This window comes from Triturus cristatus, chromosome 4_1, assembly GCF_964204655.1.
Source record: "Triturus cristatus chromosome 4_1, aTriCri1.1, whole genome shotgun sequence".
Lineage (NCBI taxonomy): Eukaryota > Metazoa > Chordata > Amphibia > Caudata > Salamandridae > Triturus > Triturus cristatus.
In genome coordinates this window covers 172,716,024-172,738,416 of record NC_140585.1, presented here as the reverse complement: position 1 = coordinate 172,738,416, position 22,393 = coordinate 172,716,024, and the positions used below count along the sequence as shown (strand labels likewise).

General features: G+C 44.6%; 1 protein-coding gene across 4 annotated transcripts in view; it reads left to right on the top strand.

Annotated features, from left to right (window-relative positions):
- LOC146853829 (serine protease FAM111A-like) overlaps positions 1–21,947 on the top strand; it is a 110,191-nt gene extending 88,244 nt beyond the window's left edge. For all 4 annotated transcript variants that reach the window (XM_085651818.1, XM_085651820.1, XM_085651821.1 and 1 more), the window contains one exon: positions 18,701–21,947. In XM_085651818.1, coding sequence (XP_085507944.1) covers positions 18,701–20,647 — 1,947 coding nt within the window. In that variant the 3' untranslated portion in view covers positions 20,648–21,947. The remainder of the gene's footprint in view (positions 1–18,700) is intronic.
- Positions 21,948–22,393: the final 446 nt, after the last annotated feature.

Below are 22,393 nucleotides of genomic sequence, written 5' to 3'. Positions count from 1 at the left end.
GTGGTATTTTATACTGAGAAATGCGGGGCAAAATGTCATTATCTTTAACTTGTATAGAAACTGGTGGTATATGCAATAGACCCACATAAGTATCACCAGTGGCCCATAATGTGGGCGGTACCTGAGCAAACTCCACTGGAAGGGGCACATCCTGAGACAAACACTGTCTACTTCTCACATATGGACCCATGGTAATATAAACACCGCCAGCAGAACAATAAATAGTAGCATGCAATTTTTTCAACAAGTCCAAACCCATCAAATTTTCATCACAATTTGAAGGTAATAGAAATGGAGACTCCACACTGAAAGGACCAACAGAAAGTACAAGGGGTTGTGAAAGGGGGCTTACAACCGGTACTCCTAAAAAACCTACAGAAACATTATTTTGGTCAGACAAGGCCGCCCTGGGGACCATATGTCGGGGAACAGAACTTTTTGTCGCACCTGTGTCCACCAAAAATTCTTTAGTCGAGCCTTGGAAATCCGCTGTGACGTAAGAACCACGCTGGTCTACAGGTATCTGAACTGGTCCGTCACCCTGTCTCTGCCTGTCCTAGCTGCAAGACATACCTATCACATCGTCAAAATCATAATCGTCATGGTAATACTGTTCGTCTCTTGGGTCATCAATATAATTATCAGAACGGCCCATGGGGGCCGCAGGGTTCCTATTTCTGTTGGGCCCACGGCCCATACCACCAGAGCCATGTCCTCTAGGAGACGAAACCTTCTGTAAGAGTACAGGACACTGGCCACCCCAATGTCCTTCTGCCTTACAATATGCACACTGATTCTGCCCCAAAGGTGTAGTCGAAGGCTGCCTAGTACATGGGAGTTGTCGTGCAAGACCACCCGTCCTCTAGTTTTATCCTGATATGCCTGCTGCAACAACACCTTCATCTTTAAATCCTTATGTTTTTTTGTCATTCTCATCTTTTTCCTCCTTATCTCGGTGCTCATAATACGGAGCGATATTGAAAATAACAGAGGGAGAAGACGTAGATCAAGTGCTTTCATACACCTGCAAACAAGACCTTATTGCAGGAAGGTTAGTGACAACCTGACAACAAACAAACGGACTCCCCCTTCCGTGGACATATCCTGCCCACTGTAATCCTAAAACATATCTTCAAACCTGGTAAAGAAATCAGACACACTCTCATCCTTCTTCTGTCGACAGGCCGTCAATCTATCCCAACTTTCCTTCTTAGGTGGAATAGGTGTATGCATATGTGTAATAATATGACCAGGCAAAGCAAGTTTCTCAGCAGGGGGTTTATCTCCTGGCTTCCTGTCCCGATCCCATCCCATAATCGCATCCCATGTTCCGCCCAACTCGGCGACATGATCTCGAGAATGCACCTGCCGCCAAATATCATGCGGGAGAAGAAAACCATAGAACATTTCAATATCAGCATGAGTCATTACAGTAGAAGAGGCAGCTTCTGTCAATTCTTATATGCAGTAGGGTTTTTTCTAAGATTGAGCAAACTAGACTTAAGGGCTAAAACCTCACTCCTTTTCCAGGGAGTATAAACCCATTGCTCCTGGAAACAGGCACAGCAAACAAATGATGGATGGAATGCTGACAATGCAAACATTCTCCCCCAGTCAAAAGATTGGGTTAAATCCATCGTTCTTTTGCCCACTACGCCACCCCAGTTTGGACCCTGCCATATGCAAATCAGTCTTGACCCTGTGTCCCATGGGAACAGTCCAGACCGAACTGCCAGGCCAGGTCCTCCCTGGACCGGAAACGGGCATCCTGGGACCGGTTCCAAGGTATGTCACCCTTCTTCAGCCAGGCTAGCTTGAATCCAGTGGCGCAGTGAGCAAGGGACCCATGTCTGGGCATACCCATCCCACTAAAGGCGAAAAGTGTTACAGCAAACAAATGATGGACGGAATGCTGACAATGCAAACATTCTCCCCCAGTCAAAAGATCTGGGTTAAATCCATTGTTCTTTTGCCCACTATGCCACCCCAGTTTGGACCCAGCCATATGCAAATCAGTCTTGACCCTGTGCCCCATGGGAACAGTCCAGACTGAACTGCTAGACCACTTCGGGCTGGACTGTTCCCATGGGGCACAGGGTAAATACTAATTTGCATATTGCTGGGTCCAAACTGGAATGGCATGGTGAGCAAAAAAACAATGGATTTAGGCCCAGATCTCTGTACTGGGGAGAATGTATGACATTGTTCTGCATTCTGTCCATCCTTTGTTCTTTTTGCATTTGTCACTCCGAGTGGGATGGGTATCCCCAGACGTGGGTCCCGTGCTCTCCATGCCCTGAAGTCAAGCTATCCTGGCTGATGAGGGCTGAAAGTCCAAAACCGGTCCTAGGATGCTTGTTTCCAGTCCAGGGAGGACCTGGCCTGGCACTTCGGGCTGGACTGTCCCCATGGGGCACAGGGTCAAGACTGATTTGCATATGGCTGGGTCCAAACTGGAATGGCATGGTGAGCAAAGAAACAATGGATTTAGGCCCAGATCTCTGTACTGGTGTGAATATATGACATTGTTCTGCATTCTGTACATCATTTGTTCTTTTTGCACCTGGAAGCAGGCAGTCACGGCTGGTCTAGTGACTGTACTGCACTGATCCATCAACTCAGGTATATGTGGATGATAAATTGGATGTATTTCATGCATAGGTTACTGAGCTATTTGAGTAGGACGCTTTTCATACAATCGGCCTCTATAAGAGACTATGGTCCAAATATTACCAAACACTTATTCTGCTGCTAAGTCAGTAACATAAACTCGGTCTCTCAAATAATATTTGGGGAGCCCCCGATTCAATGTGTGTGTGCAGACGTGTTGAAGGGCATGTTGCTGTAGGAAAGGTTCAAAATCACGTACAACGTTCCACATATCCTCGACTATAAACCGCATTACGAGCTCACCGCATTGCCAACCCATTACGTTGCCTGATTCACTATTACCCTCTTCTCCCCCTTCCCTACTACAGATCGCACCAACAGGCCTGTCTGTTCCCTAAATCTCACTAAATCCCTGTCTTCACAACCACGTACAGGTGTGTCAGTACCCAAACATGATGGAGGATAAATAACGTAATAGGAGTAGTAGGTAGGGCAGTAGTAAGGGACTGCACCAGAGAAGAAAGACCAGAGGGCACAGGAACCGGATCTGTAGGTATAACGGTCTTAGAGACGGGGCAGCTGGGGCAGGCAGCTGCGGCTTGAGAGGAATAACTGGATATATCCTTTGCGGGGTATAAGGGGGCAGGGGCTGAGTATCTAACAACTCTTTGATGAAAGGTTCCTCTTCCTCCTTAGCCACATAAGACTTTCCAATATGCAACCGGAATCTCCTATCTTCACATTCTATTCCGGTTTCCTGTTTTTCTTTATCATATGCTTCATATGCTACAGCTTTTGTGTAAGTGTTTGCATCCTCCCTTTTTGTGCTTCTTTCTCCATTTTTAACCGGGTTCCTTTTAGACCTTCAAGGTAGCATTAGCCTTTTATAAGTTGTTATCTGTGACAGGGTGGTCTACTTATTAAAGGATAGTTTGTGACCACCCCTATCAGTTTTAACCCACAAATACATTACACTACTCCACCACACACTAGTCACCTCACTTGCGCACATCATACGGCATCTCTAAAAAAGATCTCCGCCAAAGTGACCCTTCGTGGGACCCGTAGGGCATTGCAGCGCCAGTCCGACGAGAAACGCCCGCTGATGAAGCATGACATCCCTTTGGGGATGTGTAAGGGCAACATCAGACAGTCCTGTTGACTTTTCTCATGATATACATCCAATAATACCTGTTCAACACACCATTTTCTTTTTCTCAGGAACAGAAGGCCCCCCCCCCTTGATTATTTGACCCATTGTAGCACACGCTCTGAACCTCCTTAACCAGCACCTAGTACCCCATTCCCTTGTGCCCTACGGAGGAGAAATTTATTGAAACGCTTTTATATGTACACCAAAATATGTGGTGCTGCTTCTTCATTGTATAAATGACATTCAGCATTTTTATTACGCAAGATTAAGCAACATGCCTAGAATCACAGGATGCTTAGTCGACGTTGAGACTCGAACCTGTCACATCCTCTCCCCAACTTCTTTGTAACCCCCGTCCCCCGCTTGAACTTTATATTTAACTTTCAGACACTTTTTAAAAGCACCAGCTGCTACTGCTCTGGTGGAGCTGGGGTAGGCCCATTACTGGAATAGGAGCGGATGTGGCAGGACCGTGTTTATTAGTGGCAATCTGTGACTTTACCAGTTCTTGCTGGTGTACTGGTTCGCTTGTCAGCTACAAGCAGGAGATATGGGTTTGAACCCGGGCTTGCCCATGTAACCAGAATGTGTGTTGTTGCACAAAGCACCTTATGTGCTCTTGGTTCTAATATCTGACAAAATGCAAAGCAATTAGAAGTGGGCTAAAATGTTTAATGAGCTCTATTCACAACAAAACTTCGTTCTGTCTAGCTGCCACTTCATCTAGTCGCTCCTCTGGTACAAAACTACCTTTTGGCCTCAATGTTTATTTCTCAACTTGCGTGACTGATTGTGCCGTTTTATAAATTGTCCACCGGGCAAGGTGCTCTATAACTACATACATTTAAATAAACAACTGGATAGTTACATATATTGAATTGTTCCCCTGTCACGGTCTTCGCTGTTTGCTGAAGGCAGTAGAGCCTCGTCCAGACCAGGCGTCTTCAAGCAGCCTGTTCCCACCGGAATGCCTCATTTAAGTGACCGTGTGGAGGTGTCCCAGGGAACTAAAAGTCAAAAACTATAGTTCCCTCTTGGTACACCAATTTACAAACACTCTTCATGTACTCACATACATCCAACCATGAACTACAGGTACAAAAATAGACTGGATATTGAAACACTTGAAGTACGTTTTTATTAAATGGTATTTATATCCAATATCTAATAAAAATATCTAAAAACATGAATGATACACAGTTTAAAATCTCAAAATTGGCAAGGGCTTCAGGACAGGCAATCACATTTGTCATTAAATGCATTAATTTGTAAAAGCATAAAGACTAAACCTCATACAAATCATTCTCTGGGGACTGTCCTTCACCATAATGTAGATGAAAGAGGGTGAGTGCGCCCAACATTGCGCTTCCAACTCAGATCAGGAGGAGAAATCATCCCAATTCCTCCTACTGCTCGGTGAGTGCCTCATAGAGCGTCATAGCGCACACCAAGGAGTGAATGCAACTTGGAGTGTCCAAGTCTAAATCCACGAGATTGCTAGAGTCTATGGAAGGCAGCTACCACCCAGAAGCCCTGCCCCAGCCACCAGGCCACCATTACCTTAGCAAGAACCACCTCCCCTCAGACCTCTGTATGCCGGTATAGAAGGACAAGGTGCCAGGGGTCTGTCCAGTGCCCTGCTGTGGGATTCTTATGTGCCTGTGTTAGTCCCACGTAGCAATGCTGAACATTTTCTTACAGTGCTCTCTTTCTGCACAATAACGCTTTCCAATAACCTTTTGCATACATTTGTGTGCGTGACAATGTTGGCTTAGTTTCTCAGAATCTGCCTTGCTTACATATTTTGCTTAGCACAACATTATCATGATGCCTTGAACATGGAGATCAGGGCCTCTTTACACGCTGTACAATTTAATTCTATTTTCATCTATGGGGTGACTATCTGCAATCCCATAACAATACTAATTTGTATGAACATCGCAAGGACACTTTTCATTATAAATAAACAAGTATTTCTGGGGGTTAGCAGAGGATACACTTCAGCTGACATTGAGAGGTCCCTGCATGCCAATGCTTTGCCAAGCAGCTGCCTAGCATCTCTGTGACGGGTGTCCAGGTTGTGACCAAGACGGGGTCCTGCATTCTGTCCCACCGGGTAATGGGGTTGGATCATCAAGTGGGGGGGATTCTTGGCTAAATACACTCTCAAATATACACCATAGACACATATAGGATAGGGATAGCATAATAGGAGTACACCTGATTATTACCTTGTTTTATATGCTTGCATATATACACACTGTTTTTATCACCATGCTGGAAATATATCTGCAACTTACTATGTCGGTGATTATAATCACATTAATCTGCCTCTGTCTACTGATTATTGCAACCCATGTATTCTATACAAGAATAACATTGGTTCAATAAATATATTGCAAACATTCCATTGTGTATTCTCTGTATACTTCTCTGAGAAACAAGAACGCACAAGTGACTGTGCAACAGATTCTAGATCTGTTACCATGATCTCTGAGGGGTCATGTTTGTTATGTTCAGTGGTTGTCAGAAACCATTTGCTCCCTGTCTGGGTTGGGGAGGCTTTTGGTGGCACTGTGAGCTAGCTGGTCTCTAGGCCAACACATGCTAAGGTGGTGCATGGGATCAGTCTAGGCACTGCACCCAAAGTTTATGTTGTCCACAAACATGAATCCTACAGATTAGTGGGAACTACACAACCGGATATTGCGGCTGAGACAGATTATCAACCTTCTCAGTGGTTCCCTGGAGGTCGAGGACTTTCCCTCTCCCCCTCCCCCCCTGCCTCCAAACTGGACAGGTGCCCTCTCTCCCCTGTATACCCGTGCACCCTGAATGGAGTACCTACCAGGCCAGGAACTCTGCTGCATGCCGCCAGTGCCTTCTTTCACTGCCCGGAGCACGGCTCTTCCATCCAAAGGTTTGCACTCCTCCGTTTATCAGCACAGATCCCACAATGGACCCCCATGAGGCCCTCCTCGTCACCTCTCTCAGGCTCCCGGCAGGGCGCTTGTGCCTCATTGCCAGTCTGTGGCTGAGGTACCCCTACTGCCAACGAGAGGTGGGTGATCAACTCTCCCAACCTTGGTGCGGGGGCAAAGTTCCTCCGCATTGCGGGCTGCCCCGCTAGGCCCCAGCGTCATGTGGGGGTCGGCCCACAAGAGCCAGATGCGCTGTCTGGAATGTGTCAGCCCTCCAGCTGCCCCTGCAACCGCTGAGGAAGGCAGACCCAGCGAGTGGTTCAGGGAGGGGACACAAGAAGGTTACGCACCAGCACCTCTGACTTCATGGTCATGCTCGAGGAACAGGCAGCCCCAGGCATGGCGAAGGCCGCTGGGACAGACTCCATAGCTGCCAGAGGAGCCCAACCCCGAGCAGTCTCTCTCACACTGGCCTCTGCCCTCCCAGCTGCCCAGGCAGGTCTGCTTGGCGAAGATTCTTCAGGTCCGGTGTAGGTACCAGGCAGCACAGGCCTCGGTGCACACCACGTAACTCTCTGCTACCCTCTAGTTCTGGGGGAATTTTCTTCAAGCGCTCCCTCTGCAATGCAGATTAGTGCAAAGAGCCACAGTGCAACCTGTAATCGTTGGATGGGATGCAGGTCACAGGATATTACAGAATTTGTTTCTCAAAGTAGGGAGACGAAGTTCCCTAAGGGCAAGTCCTGGTGACCAATTTGGCCACCAGATGCTAAATCAGAGAGTCCGTTTTCCCAAATAAGATCCTAAGTCTTAGCACAGTTCAGTTTCATGCAGTGATCCTGCATCCAAGTAGGTATCGTTGACAGGCACTCAATGAGATCACATCCTGTGGCTTCGACATTTCCCGGTAATAAATGCAGTTAGTTGTGTGTCATCTACGTAAGAAACTATGTGGAAGTCCATGGCTCTTATCATGGTAGACAGCAGTGTCCTATAAATGTTAAAAAGCATCTTGCTCAAAGATGAACTCTGCGGAATGCCACAAGTAACAGGTTTCAGGATCAGATCTGAATAGAAGAAAGTGGATCAGTTGATTTATGCCAAACAGGGAAGACCAAAACCACTTGAGAACTTTGGAGCGTAGGCCAACCTCATGCTGCCGCTTTATAAGATTTGCGGGGGACATGGCGTCAAAGGATGCAAAGAGGTCAAGAAGGATGAATAAGCTCTCTGGGATCCTTCGATGCCTCTCTTAAGTACGTACCACTAGGTGTGGGTTCTGGCCCCCACAGAAGCTGCTCCCTCTCTCTACTCTGTAGGAGGCACCTGCCTGAAAAGACAGCTGCACAAGCTCTGTAAATAACCTCTTGGTTGGGAGAGGGAGAAGAGATGGAGCAGAGACAAAGCAGGGAGGTTGAAATTTGAAGGCAACAGCTAGACCGGTGAGAGAATGGGGATAAGAGCAGCGAGGAGTTACTATAGTGGAGAGGGAGAAGAGAGGAGAAGATGAGTAGAGAGAGTGATAAGGAAATCAATGGGCATTAAGGGTCAGGCACCAAAGGCAGCAGTGAGTGCGAGATGTAGATACGCTGGGGGCACTATAGCTGAGCTCACATGGAATGCCTGCAAGGTAAATTGTAAAAAATCTTTATTGCTAAAGCAAAGATAGTTGCCTGACATCAGTAATGGAAGGATACATCTCAACCAATCAAATTAGAGAGTGAAGCAGAAATACGCCATTGGAATAAACAGAAGAATAGAAATGAAAGCCTTCAAATCAAGAGCAGGGAGCTGAGATTAAGAAGAAAACCATCCAGTCATGTGCAAGAGATTGGGCCAAATGCGACTTCATGTAGGATTGTATACAATGCTGTTTTGTTATGTTATTATTATTTGCTATAGCGCACGTATCACCCTGGGGCAACTCGGCGCTGTTGCAGACCCTGACTGGAGGAACGGACCATAGAGGGTTAGTATAAGTAAACTTTTAGTAATTTTCTGAATTTACTGTAGGATGGAGTTTCTCGTAGAGTTACGGGAAATTTGTTCCAATATCCTTGGGCGAGATAGGAAAAGGACTTTCCCCCGGTACGAGTCTGGTGAATTCAGGGCACGTACAGAAGGGCTTGAGTGCTCGATCTGAGAGTGCGTCCGGGAACATGGGTCTTTAGTTTGTTTTGGAGATAGCGTGGGCCATTGCCTCTTAAGGCATTATACGTGAGACAGCAAACGGGAGCGCTTTTCCCCTGAAATTTAATGCAGTTCTTTCAGCAAAGGCGCAGAAAGGGTGTCTGCAGACCGGTTCGGTATAAGTCTGGCCGCGGTGTTCTGGACCACCTGGAGCTTAGTGAGCAAAGTATCACTGACTTCAGCCAAGAGGGCATTTCCATAGTCCAGTCTGCTTATCACCATTGCCTGAACCATGGTTCTACGGACATGTGTGGGGAGGAGAGGGAAGATTCTGCGCAACAGGCGCATATTATAATAGCAAGACCTTGTAATAGCTGCAATCTGATCTTTCATTGTTAGGGCTTGATCAAGTTTTATCCCTACATTTTTTACCGTTTGTTTGGGCACAGAGTGGCACTCAATTGATGAGGCCACCAGTCATCTGACCAGATGGCTGGGGCTTTTCCAAGCAACATTATCTGTTTTTTCTGTGTTTAGCTGGAGACCGTTCTCAGTCATCCAGCTGGAGATTGTTAACATTCGGCTGAAAAACATAGTTTTTCCGACTCCAAGTCTTAGCCCCTAGTGAACATCAGCTGAGTGTTGTCAGCCTATGATATGATCTCAAAGCCAATCTTTGCTAGTGGGGCCATATAAATATTAAACAAGGTGGGACTCGGGCATGAGCCCTGCGGTACACCCTTGTCCAGACGTGTTTTGCCTGAAGAGTATTGCTCCAGAATGACCGCCTGTTGTCTGTCTGACAGAGTGCTGCAGCCATTTTACTGCTGTCCCCTGGACTCCCATTGCCTGCAATCTATTTATGAGCCTGGGGTGGGAGACCGTATCAAAGGCTGCTAACAAATCTAATAGTATCAGTGCCACTGGTCTTCCTGCATCCATCTCCTGTCTCAGTGAATCAGTCATGGCCAGAAGTGCGGTCTCTTAACTGAACCCTGGTCGGGATCCAGATTGTGACGGATCAAGGATGGGATTTAGTTTGAGGTATGATCCCAACTGCTTATTTATTAAGCCTTCCAGTTGTTTACCCAAAGAGGTAGCAGGGAGATCAGGTGGTAGGTACTGAGAGATTGTTGGTCCAATGTTGCTTTTTTTAGTATGGGCCGTACGCAGGCTTCCTTCCACTCAATGGGAATAGTTCCTGTTTCTATGGAGCAGTTGAAGATCTTTTGGATCACGGTGCACACTTGGTGGCTAGAAGAGATATTGTCTTTGGTGGGCATAGATCCTGAGGGGATACAGATTTGGCTGTGGCCAGGGAGTTATATACTTCCTCTAAGGTGATAGGCTGAAAACAGTCAAGTATACAGGGAGTTACTTTTCCGTGCTCTCTTATCACGATGGTTGTCTCTGAATCCTGCAAAGGGATGACTGGGAATTTTGAATAGATGTGGTCTGTCTTTTTCTGAAAGTACTTAGCCAATGAGTCACAGAGCTCCTGAGTTTCCATGGGGGATTTGATGCATGCTTGTGGGGAAATAAAATCCTGTACTTTACTAAAAAGGACTTTTGGAGAGTTGTTTGCTTGTTCAATTGGGTTGATTATAAACACCCGCTTGGATGTTTTGATGGTCCGATGGTATTGGGATAGAGCCTGTTTATACTGTTCCCTATCAAGGGGCTCTTTTCTTCTCCGCCAGCGTCTCTCTAGGGTTTTACATTTAGTTTTTTCTATTTTTAGTTCTGGCGAAAACCATGGAGCTGAAGGTCGCCGATGTGTGTAACCATGATTTTTAAATTAAAGAGAATCGTTGTGTCCAGAGCCATCATGAGGGCAGAGTTAAAGCATTTCAGTAATTCAGACACCTCCAGGTTATTGTTTGGTAGCTTGGGGTGAAAGGCATCGCTGAAAGCTTCAGGGGTAAGTTTGTGCCAAGGTCTGCGCGCTTCATGACGCCATTCTTTGTTTATAGTGATACCATGAGAGAACGGGAATTTAATATCGAACATGACTGCAAAATGATCAGTCCATGTGAGGGGAAGAGAAGAATTGCAGGTCAACTAGTCTATATTGGAAAAAATGGAATCCAGTGTATGTCCGGCTGAATGTGTCTGGCCTGTAACTCTTTGACAAGGCCTAATAGTTCTAAATTAGTTAAAAGTGTCCTGACTTCTGGTTTAGCATATTCTTCCCCACGGAAATTGAAGTCCCCTAACAGAATTTTTTTTTTGTTTAGATGCTAGGACATATGTGGCTAATTGTACTATCAGTAGATCGCTAAAATTAGTTTTGGGTCCTGGGGGGGAGGGGGCGGTAAATCAAAGCTCCATTCCAGCTTTCTGTAGCAGATATATTGTATCTTGAAGATGCCTAACTCTATAGACTTATTGCTTATGGTTGAAATCCAAGTCACATTTAAGGTGTCTTTGAAGACTATAGCGATGCCACCACCCGATTTTCCTTCTCTGTCGAGATTAATTTGTAGCTAACCGGAATGGCTAACGGGGAGATTAGCGGCGGTAAGACAAGTTTCTGTGAGAAAGCAGATATCCGGGGACTGAGAGGTAATCCTATCCCATATCTCGATTGAGTGCTTGGCTAATGACCTAACATTACAAAGAAAGCTGTTTAGGCCGTGTCTTGGTGTATTGGGTCTCTTAGCTTTCCCTGGTAATGTGGTCATTTCGGGGAAATAAAAATTGAGGCAGGCCACTGGACCTTCAAAGGTATGTGGATACTGGTTGGGGCAGGCAAGCTGTAGTGGACGTTTTTCGGATTTCTGTATGCTGATCTGGTGCAAAGATTCAGCTGAATAGTAGTGACGGTGGGGGTTTGGGGTTCCTTTTACCTCATAAGATCCAGGATCCCTGGCGACGTTCTGGCATGGATGGGCGCAGATGGGCTTGCCTTTGGCACGCCAACGGCGAGCGTCTGCTGCGCGTCGTGGCAGTCATGCATCTTAGATAAGTTAAGCAGCTAGACTGCTAACCGTGCGACTCCGCCCCCCTGCCTTCCGACCGGAAATGAGAAACCTTTTGCCCCCGGCTCCCTCCACACAAACGGAACAACCCACGGTGGACCGGGGAGCGGGGTGGGAGGATCCTGCTGGTTCCAGGCATGCGAAAGATAAAGTGCGAAGTGCAGCTCTAAATTAAAACAATAAAACAGCTACCGTGCTAAGTTACCAGATGATTTCCTAATATTGAACGTAATGACGCAATGACTTTAAAGCAATTAAAAAAAATTAAAACCAATTAAGATGCCCCTTCTCCAGCGCGCGTCCGCTGCGTGTTGTGGCCGGCATGCGCCTTTAATAGGTTAAGAGGCTAGACTACTAACCGTGCGATCCCGCCCCCCTGCCTTCCGACCGGAAATGAGAAACCTTTTGACCCCAGCTCCCTCCACACAAATGGGACAACCCGCGGTGGAGCGGGGTGGGAGGGTCCTGCTGGTTCCAGGCATGCAAAAGGTAAAGCGCAAAGTGCAGCTTTAAATTAAAACCGCTACCGTGCTAAGGCCCCAGATGATTTCCCAAAATTGAACGTAATGACGCAATGACTTTAAAAGCAAATGAGAGAAATTAAAACCAATTAAGATGCCCCTTCTCCAGCGCGCGTCTTCAATGGGCATTTTGATTACAAGGAAGTTTTGAGAGCAAAATGGAAGAAGATTGCAGGTCTGGTTCAGTGGGGAGTCAGTTGTACTGACTACTTTGTGATAGGAAAGATAAAAAAATATTTCTCTCTTTCCCCATCAGCAGCATTCTTCTGTAGGGAAAGATCGCTGCCAGAGACGGTCCATCAGTACTAGGTTCTTCCTTTGAAACACAGAGCATCTTCATTGTCTCTAAGTGATCTACCTTATTGCATTGGTTGATCCACATTCACCAGGAAATAGTCAGTGTGCATTCACAAACCTACAAATGCTCCAAAAGTAACGTGGAACCTTGGTTGATGGGAGAGTTATTCTTTTGGGGACATGAGTCAGACTTCCCTGAGGGCACAATGACGTGTTGAAATAGATGCTCTGAGTGGAAACAAATCCTATCGTCACCAACGTCCTCAGGGTCTGGGCAAGCAATTGGCTGCCCTAACGGGTCCTCAAGAATTTAAGTTGGCACAAAAGTAAATCTCGGTGAAGTGCTTTCTTTTCCCGAATTCTTGGAATTATCAAATGGTGGCAGGTAAGCCAGAGTTCCGTGTTTCCCTAGAACACTTACAGGTAACATGCAGCCACAGGCCACGGTGTTGTCGGGCAGTCTGAAGGGCCAAGACTTTTTAAGGAATTTAAAATAGGTCCTGGAGTTGCAGCCTTCTGTGTGAGCATGCAATGTAGTAACTTTTCAATACGTGTTACTCAAGGCACCATGGCACAGGTTCATTTTGGAGGTCAGAGGAGCATCATATAGTAAGACTTTGTTGTGATCTGCAATTTAGAATACTCTCCATGTCATGGAATGTAGTGATGCATCGGATGATGATCACTCATTCCAGAAGAGGAGAGAGCAACGGAAGAAGTGTTGGTGCTGTGTATGGATCTAGCTACATTGTCAATAAACCATTGACTACAAACCCTCGTGGTGGACTGATTCTTCTCTACACTGGCGACGAGTTGTTCTTTGCCTGATTGGGGACGGGCAACACGGCGAAGCACCAATTCCCCTATCACTTTCACACTTTGGTAGATATTGGACTCGGATTGAACTCTGATTTCAACTTTAAACCGATCTTGAATGTGGAGCGTGAAGTGAAACAAAGACTTCACTTATTCACGTGAGTTGGCAAGATTTTAGAGAATTTGGTGACTTTACTTGAACTAACCGTTACTCCGCTGGTCGTCACGAGCTGTTCCGCGAGCTCCTGCGTCGTCGATGCCTGTGGAACGCACGTACTGGAACGCACAGCTCACGTTACACGTTCTACGCGCCTCGTCATTGCAGCCATCTTGTTTACAGTCTCCATGGTTACAGCTTTGCACGAAGCAAGGGAAACACGGATGAGTTTTTTTTTTACCATTGAACTTTATTTCATGTGTTTATACGAAGCAAAGGTAAAGAGGTTTACACTGGTTGCTGAATCTTTGTTAAACGGTCTTAGGTACAAGTTATTGTAAGGATTGAACTTTATTTTTTTCAACAAGACTCTTAAAATACACCAAAGTAACAAGTAATTTTGAAGGGAAATAACTATAAATGTAAAACGACAATGCCGTCATTTTACATGTTACAACAAACAAATGATGGACGGAATGCTGACAATGCATACATTCTCCCCCAGTCAAGAGATCTGGGTTAAATCCATCGTTCTTTTGCCCACTACACCACCCCAGTTTAGACATGGCCATATGCAAATCAGTCTTGACCCTGTGCCTCATGGGAACAGTCCAGCCCGAACTGCCAAGCCATGTCTTCCCTGGACCGGAATCAAGCATCCTAGGACCGGTTTCTGGCTATCAGCCGTCATCAGCCAGGATAGCTTGACTCCAGTGGCGTAGTGAGCACGGGTCCCACGTCTGGGAATACCCATCCCCTTTGGTTTTTGCGTCATTTTACATGTGGCAAGAGTAAAAGAATTTGTGTAAAACTGAATTGGTGAAGCAACAGAATTTCTGCCAATTGAGATGGGCGTGATGGCGTTAGCTTCATCTTCTAGCATGTCGCAACCCCCGCCTTTTCTCTCGGAGGAAGGTGATCCAATTCTACCGTGGAAAAGATGGAAAAACCTGTTTGACTCATACATTGTGGCCATTGGGGGTGAAAAATGTTCAGCTTTTAGGAAGCAAGCAATTCTTCTCCACAATTTGGGCGTTGAAGGAAGGAATACCTATGACAGTATGGATTTAATTCCCATTGGTGATGGTGATGGATCTCCCAGTGATGTGTATGAGATGTCCTTAGTTATGCTGGAGAAATATTTTGGTCCCCGCATCAATGTAGTTTTGGAAAGACATACGTTTTTTACTAGAATCCAAGGTCCAGTGGAACGTGTCGGCAGTTATGTCGCAGCCTTAAAAACTCTTGCTCGCACGTGTGAGTTTGGTGACCTGTCGGATTCATTAGTAAGAGACCAATTGGTGAGGTGCACCAACAGTGTTCGTGTCCAAGAGAAGCTTCTATCAAAAAAACCTTCTTTGACTGAAGCTGTAGCTATTGTGGAGGGAATGGAGAACACTTCCAAATGGGTGAAAGAGATTAGGAAGAACAAAGAAGAGAAAGGCCAAAACCCAGTGAACAACATGCTATAGAAGAAGAGGAAAATATTGAAGTTTGCAATACTTTAGCCAAGATTTCTTCTTCTACTAACAGCAAGACATCTGTTGATAAGGACACACGTGTGCGTCCTCCTTTTAAAAGTGTTCATAACAAGGGAGAACGTGACCACCATCTTGCTGAGGGGGGTAGTAATTCTAGTGATAAAACTACTTCATCTAGTCCTAAACCTAAGTGTATGAGGTGTGGTAGCTTTTCGCATTTCTCAAATTATCCACACTGTTTTGCGCGAGAGGCAGTATGTAACAAGTGTGGCATTAAGGGGCATTATGCTAGAGTGTGCAAGGGTTTTGATAAGCACCGCAATTTGCAGAAAAATGTTGAAGTCGTACGCACTATTCTCTTGAGCGTTAAGGCTGATGGTGAGGGAGTAGATACAGATAGAATAATCATGCCAGAATGTAAAATCATGGTTGATGAGCATGATTTTACTGTTCTAGCTGATTCTGGTTCGCCTTTTACCATGATTGGTAACAAGCAATGGGATGAGTGTGTGGGTCTTGACAATGTGACCTTATTGACACCAGATATCAACCCTGTTAGTTATGGTGGTGCTAAGATTAATGTCCTTGGTTATGTTCAAGCTCTTATCAAGTCAAGTCAAGTCAAGTCAAGATAGCTTTATTCGATTTTTAAAGTTAAAATCATAAAAGCACAGTCAAAAGAAACATAATTAAAAACAAAATCGAATTTCATACAAGTTATGTTCATCGTAAAAGGGGATAGCAGATTTAAAAACAAACACTACCCAAATATTAATCCAGAGTTAATCTACATCGGATAGCGAATTTTAAAAACTTGGATACTGCACTAATAGTTATTTCATCTTCCAATAGGAGCAGTTTTAGGTACTCAGGTTTGCACTGTCTTAGGCCCCAGATCTTAAGAAGGGGAATCAAATATTTCTTTCTTCCCCAAGCATAGTACTTGCAAAAGAAAACACAATGGATTGAAGATTGCAAGGCAAGATCATCACAGGGGCAATTAATTAAATTAGAAGACCAATCATTGCTCACTGGGAGTGTTATCAACCTATAAAAAGTACCAGTTCTCAGGCGTGATAGCAACATTCTATCATAACAAGGATAGTCAGGAGACAGATAAAGGTGCAAACCAGGGCCCTGGGCAAATGCATTATATTGAATTACAGAAGACTTAGTCCTCTCCTCAAGCCATCTTTTGTTCTCCATATAATCAAGACAACTTTTCTTAAAAGCCTTTCTGGAGATCAAAGATAGCGAGGAGGGATTATCAAAAAAAGCTCGATGGCCCATTTTAGTCATAAACTCCTTAACATAAAGAATCCAATGAATGTCTTTCCATCTCTCTAGTCTGAGACAATCATTCAAAATAGATCTATTAAAAACAGTTTCTTCTGAGGTCCATATCTTATGCCATAGGAGTAATCGGTTGATTTTAATGAGATCCGATATATAGGCCAGATCCAATTCCTTATGGCATATATATGTTGAAGTTGATTTAGGGACCGCTAATAGATAGCGGAGGAAACTGTCTTCTTTTACTTGGATTTCCTGGGGGTCTGCAATACCCCATATGCCAGATCCATATAAAGCGGTTGATATACATTTAGACTTGTAGATATCCGTTAAAATACGTACAGGCCTGCCCCCTAGTTTGTTGGCAAACTGTCTAATTGCTCCTATGGTACGGGCAAAGGCAAAATTCCTGGCCCTAATTGCTGCTTTCCAAGTACCTTTTCGATTAAAAACAATCCCCAAGTATGAAAAAGTGGTAGTAAGTTCTATCTTAGACTTATCAATAAAAGTCTTACAAGGTAGTTTATTCTTAGACGAGCAGCACATGGTGAAGGTTTTCCCTATGTTTATTTTTAAACCCCTAGAACTCATGAACAAAGAAAAACTAGTTAGTGCCTTTTGAAGGCCCAGCTGAGTTCTAGCCATGATGACCGCATCGTCAGCGTATAATAAAATAGGAACTGCGGTGCCATCGATTTGAGGGTAGTGTAATTCTTGTTTGATTAAAAAATCTGCCACTTCGTTTATATACAGGTTAAAAAGAAAAGGTGCCAGAATGCAACCCTGTCTTACACCTTTCATAATCGGAAATTTGCCAGTGCACTCCCCTTTTTTTCCGAAACGCACCTTGGCCCCTGCCTCTCTATATAATGCTTTAATAAAAATAAGGATGTTTGAATCTATGCCCATGCCTGATAGAGTATCCCATAAAACGTCGTGGTCCAGGCAATCAAATGCTGAGCTAAGGTCAACAAAGGTCATAAAAAGATTACCCTTTTTTGCCTTCATGTATTTGCCAGTTATTAAAGCCAAGTTGAGCCCTTGTTCAACAGTACCTAGGCCAGCCTTAAAACCATACTGAAACTTGGAAATAACATCCAGTTCCTCTGCCCACGTGTGCAATCTATTTAAAATGATTCTACCCGCCACTTTCATAAGTGAATCAAGTAGGGAGATCGGCCTGTAGCTTTGGGATCAGTTCGATCTCCCTTTTTAAAAATAGGGACCACAATGGCGATGGGAATCCCTTTATATTAAAACTATTTAGCACATTAGTCAACAGGGGGGCCCACAGAGAGACAGTATCTTTATATATATCTACCGGGACTCCGTCGGGCCCGGGCGCTTTGTTTCTAGCACATTCCTGTAGGGCCAATTCCACTTCAGAAGGAGAAAAAACAATCCCTACAGGAAATAAGGCAGGGACAATAGGTTCGATCGCAGACTGCTGGGTTAGGGGTTTAGAGGCTATACAATGCAAAACATCTTTTTTGTAGAGCTCAGTAAAGTGGTCCACCCATGTTGATTCTTCTATCATAGGATCTAACTTATCAGAGTTCCTTTCAACGAAGAAGGGGGCATTCACTGCTTTCCAAAACGAAGTCAGTTCCCTTGGTAATAGCGCCCTTGATAGAGGGGAATTTAAATCTCATTCTCCCAGGTGTAGGAGGGTGCCCATCAAATTGAAAGACTATGTGTTATACTAGTGTTGTTTTCATTGTCTGTGCAGCTACCTTGCTATGTCTATAGGAGAGGAATTGTATGCTGTTAGTGCTCATTTTTACCTGCTCTGCTTAATTTATGTTTCCTTGCGGAGTGTCATTTTCTGTAGTTGTTTTGGTTGTGATTTTAAGGATTAGAATTTATTTGTTAATATGTATTGTTGTTTGTTTATTGGGAAGGGGATGTGTTGTGATCTGCAATTTAGAATGCTCTCCATGTCATGGAATGTAGTGATGCATCGGATGATGATCACTCATTCCAGAAGAGGAGAGAGCAACGGAAGAAGTGTTGGTGCTGTGTATGGATCTAGCTACATTGTCAATAAACCATTGACTACAAACCCTCGTGGTGGACTGATTCTTCTCTACAGACTTCTCAAAGCATTGTATGCAAGCCCTGGAGCAAAGGGTCACATGAAAATTAATCTGGCCCCTTCCTCCTCCCAGTGGTACAGAGCAAGTCATGGAGTCAAAAGTTGTTTTTTTTAGTCAAAGGAAAATACTCCTTTGCACGCATCAAGACAAGTAGATTTAACTTTCTTTATAATTATGGCATTATAGACGACTTTACATGTCATTGCCATTATCTTTAACTTCAATTCATATTTCTTTTTTCCAGAAATCATCAGACACGGAAGGAAGTTCAGCCACCACAAAGGCCACGGGATTACGTGCACAATGCAATAAGGGGAGCATCGAGGGAGGCGGATGTACACCACGATTCCTAAGGGATGTCACCAACACAGTGGTGGGAGGCAAGCTGAACGATCATGGAGAACCTGAATGTGCCAAGGTGGACGCTGGAGAAGACAAAGAAATTGAATTTAAATTAGGTCTTGATGGAATTAACGGAACACATATAGTAAGAGGCAAAGCAAACTGTAGCATCTACTCTGCCCTTAATACACTGGATATTGTTCAAAAACAGAAGGCGAAGAATGAAAATAAAGAGCTCCATTTATTGGCCAAGCAAGGTCCGATTGGGTTTGTAAATTTAGGGATGCCACTAAAGTGCCTTGAAGAAGGGACACAGTTTGAGATGTGCTTTTATCCATTAAGCAAGAAAGGGGCTTCTGATGTCGTAGAAGACAACTTTTCAAAGGAGCATTACCGTGTATATGATGGTGGAGTGAATGAGTTTGTCACATTTTATGTCCGTGCCAAAGGCACCCAAAAAAGGATTCTTTTGTCAAATGTCCTCCATAAATCTAAATATTCACTTTGTGTTTTTGCTGTTAAAGGGGAATCCTTCCGCGATGCTCTGTGCCAGGATGGTCGCTTTCTGCCATTCCTTGAACAAAGCACAGAGTGGAAGATGGTAGACGGAAAAGATGCATATGATCCTGAATATGTAGTTGATACCTACGCCAAAAAAACATTTGAGGTGGAAACGTCCAAACCCAAAAAAAAGAAAGTTGTGCATGCCGCCTCTGACCAAACCGCTGAGCCATTAAACTCACCAACTGAGAACAGGCGGCAAAGTTTTCCACAGTCCCTCCTACAACATTACCCTTGTCTGACAGATCAAGGGAACCAGATTAAAGAGGGTATAGAGGAAGAGGCGAGAAAGCAGAAAACAAATCCTCTAGACATACTGAAACTGGAGAAGGAAGAATTTAGTAAAAGGACTGCTAACTCAACCCTAGTGAGAGTTCATAAAATGTTAGCTGACCGCAGCCGTTCAGTGGGTTATATCACATGGAACAACAATGGAAACCAAGGTTCTGCCTCTTGCTTTGTTCTGGGAGGTGGCTATATTCTTACCTGCCACCACGTCATCCAAGACATCGTTGGAGAAGGAGTTCCGGAAGAGGCGTGGCCTAAAAGTATAAGTGATTCCACTAAGGTTTCTTTTACTTACGAAGAGCAACACCTTGAAAAACGTAACTTGTACTCCATTGAACCTTGGTTAGGACCCTCTGACAAGGCTCTTGACTATGCTCTTCTGAAAATGAAAGAAAGTGAGCAGTTGTTTCCCCCTGGCTTGATGCCCCATATTTTCAAACCACCCTACAACGGCTTGGTTTACGTCATCGGCCACCCAGATGGGAAGGAGAAGGCCACGGATGCCTGCACCGTGATACCTTTCATGCAACGCCACCCAGAGCTAAAGAGGCGTCTGGAAGAGGGAATGGAGCAAGGTGACCTTCACCCTAACTGTGACACAGAAGGGGGAAGGATCTCTTGCATTCACATGTTTACAAAAGAAAGTTTCAAAGAAATGAGTAGTCACCAAACAGTGACCTATGATACTAGTTTTTTTCATGGTTCTTCGGGCTCGCCAGTGTTTGATTCCTCTGGCCGCCTTGTAGCCATGCACGCTGCTGGTTATAGATTTAATTTAAACAGAAAGAAGCTCAGCATGATTGAGTTTGGGTGGTTGGTTGAAGAAATCTGTTCAGATATAAAAAATAAAAATGGTGGGCTTTATGAATCTCTGGTATATGAGCCTGCCAGGATTGATGAGAATAACAGAAATGTTACTTGCATTGATGATGACTCCATGGACCCTGGCAGTCAGGGTAACCTGAGTGATGAGGAGACCATGGAGTGCTCCAACACGTGATTCGAGCAGAAAGTAGACCAATATCGCAAACGTATGCAGATTCAATAGTGATTTGTTTCCAAGTTGATATTTGAATATACTCTTGTTCTGCGATGCCATCCCCAATCTTTTCGCCCCCACAGCATCGATTCTCACCACTAAATCCTACTCACGACCTCAATTTCCACATCGACAACCCCACTTATGCGAACTCCACCGCCCTCCTGGAGAACCTGAACAACATCAGCCTCACGCAACTGGTCACTAAACCCCTGCACAAAGCCATACACAGACTATACCCCATTTTTACCTTCAGCCACACCACAGAACTCACCTGGACTGACCGCATTATTGTACACTTTACCATCACCGACGCCCAGCACACCATCACCAGGCATAAGATCTCCTCCCACTGCAGCTGCAGTAAGGTCACCGAAACTCAGTGGTCACAGGCACTCACCACCTCCCAACCCGAGGCCTCAACAGACCTCGACCGGGGAGTCCGGAACTTCACCACCTGGATCACAGAAAGCACTGACAGTCACCCACTGAAACCTTCTAAATCCAACAAGACCTCCAAACATGCCAGATGGTGCACCCCAGAACTCAGGACCACCTGGCGCAACTGCCACCAACTGGAGAAATGATGGCATGCCACCAATAACCCTGCCGGCCAGAGCAGCTCACAAAACAGCCCTCCGCAATTCTCACCAGAACATCAAAGAAGCGATCACCACCTGTATTCACTTATCAGATACTGAAGCTTTGCGTTTGATGTAGAGGAACTTCAATTATGCAAACCCTGGCTCCCGCTTACACTGTACCCTTAATATTCAGAGGGTGCTTTGTTTTGAGTTGATTATGTATATTCTTTGTCCAGGACAATTTAATGACCTTGGTTATCATCTCAATCTTTTATTGGAGTATATCAGCCCCACAATATTTTTCATGCACAGTATGTTTTAATTTATCAAGTTGAGGAGGAAGCTTCTTTGGGGCAGTCTGGCAAATCTGGAGCAAGCCTCTTGAAATCACTAGTGATGTTTGATCATGCTGTTCAACAAGTGGAGTCCATGAACGTAGTCTATTTGGTTGTATAGTACAGCAAGCAGCACCCTCTCCTACAGGTGACCACAACCCATCTTTAGACTCTGTTCTTTCTGGTTCTCACAGACCCTTCATGTCTGCATTAATACACATACTCATGACCTCATAAAATACAAGGTTTTATTGCACGAGTAGTTCATGAGAAAAACTCAAGGGTAGGAGTAACTAACACCAATAAATCAAATTAAACGAGCCAGGTTACCCTGGCTGCAACATCCCAGACCACAGGCAACAATATCCTTTTTGGAGTCCATACCGTTTGCTGCAGAGCCCATATTCTGGAGCTGTATAATTTGTAACTGTTTAGCTTAAGCAAAAGTACATTAAGTGCAGATGTTGTTCTGTGTTTATATGCCATTGTTGTGGGTGAGCCCTACTCAAAAGCATTTGCATCCATTGAACACATACAACTTGATCTCATGATCCCTTCTAAATATGGAGTTAAATTTCAATTGGATCCATGCCTTTTTTATTTTCTGTCATTTAGTTTTGGTAGAAAAACCACAATATTATTTTACAATGTTGGTTCAATGTGTTATTTCATTTTGTGTCCAATTCACAAAATTTCCAAAGGAAGATCTGCAAATCATAGGTTTTATTTTACAATTTTCCACATTTCTGCATTTCTGGGGATTCACAAACGTTTCCTGACACACATGG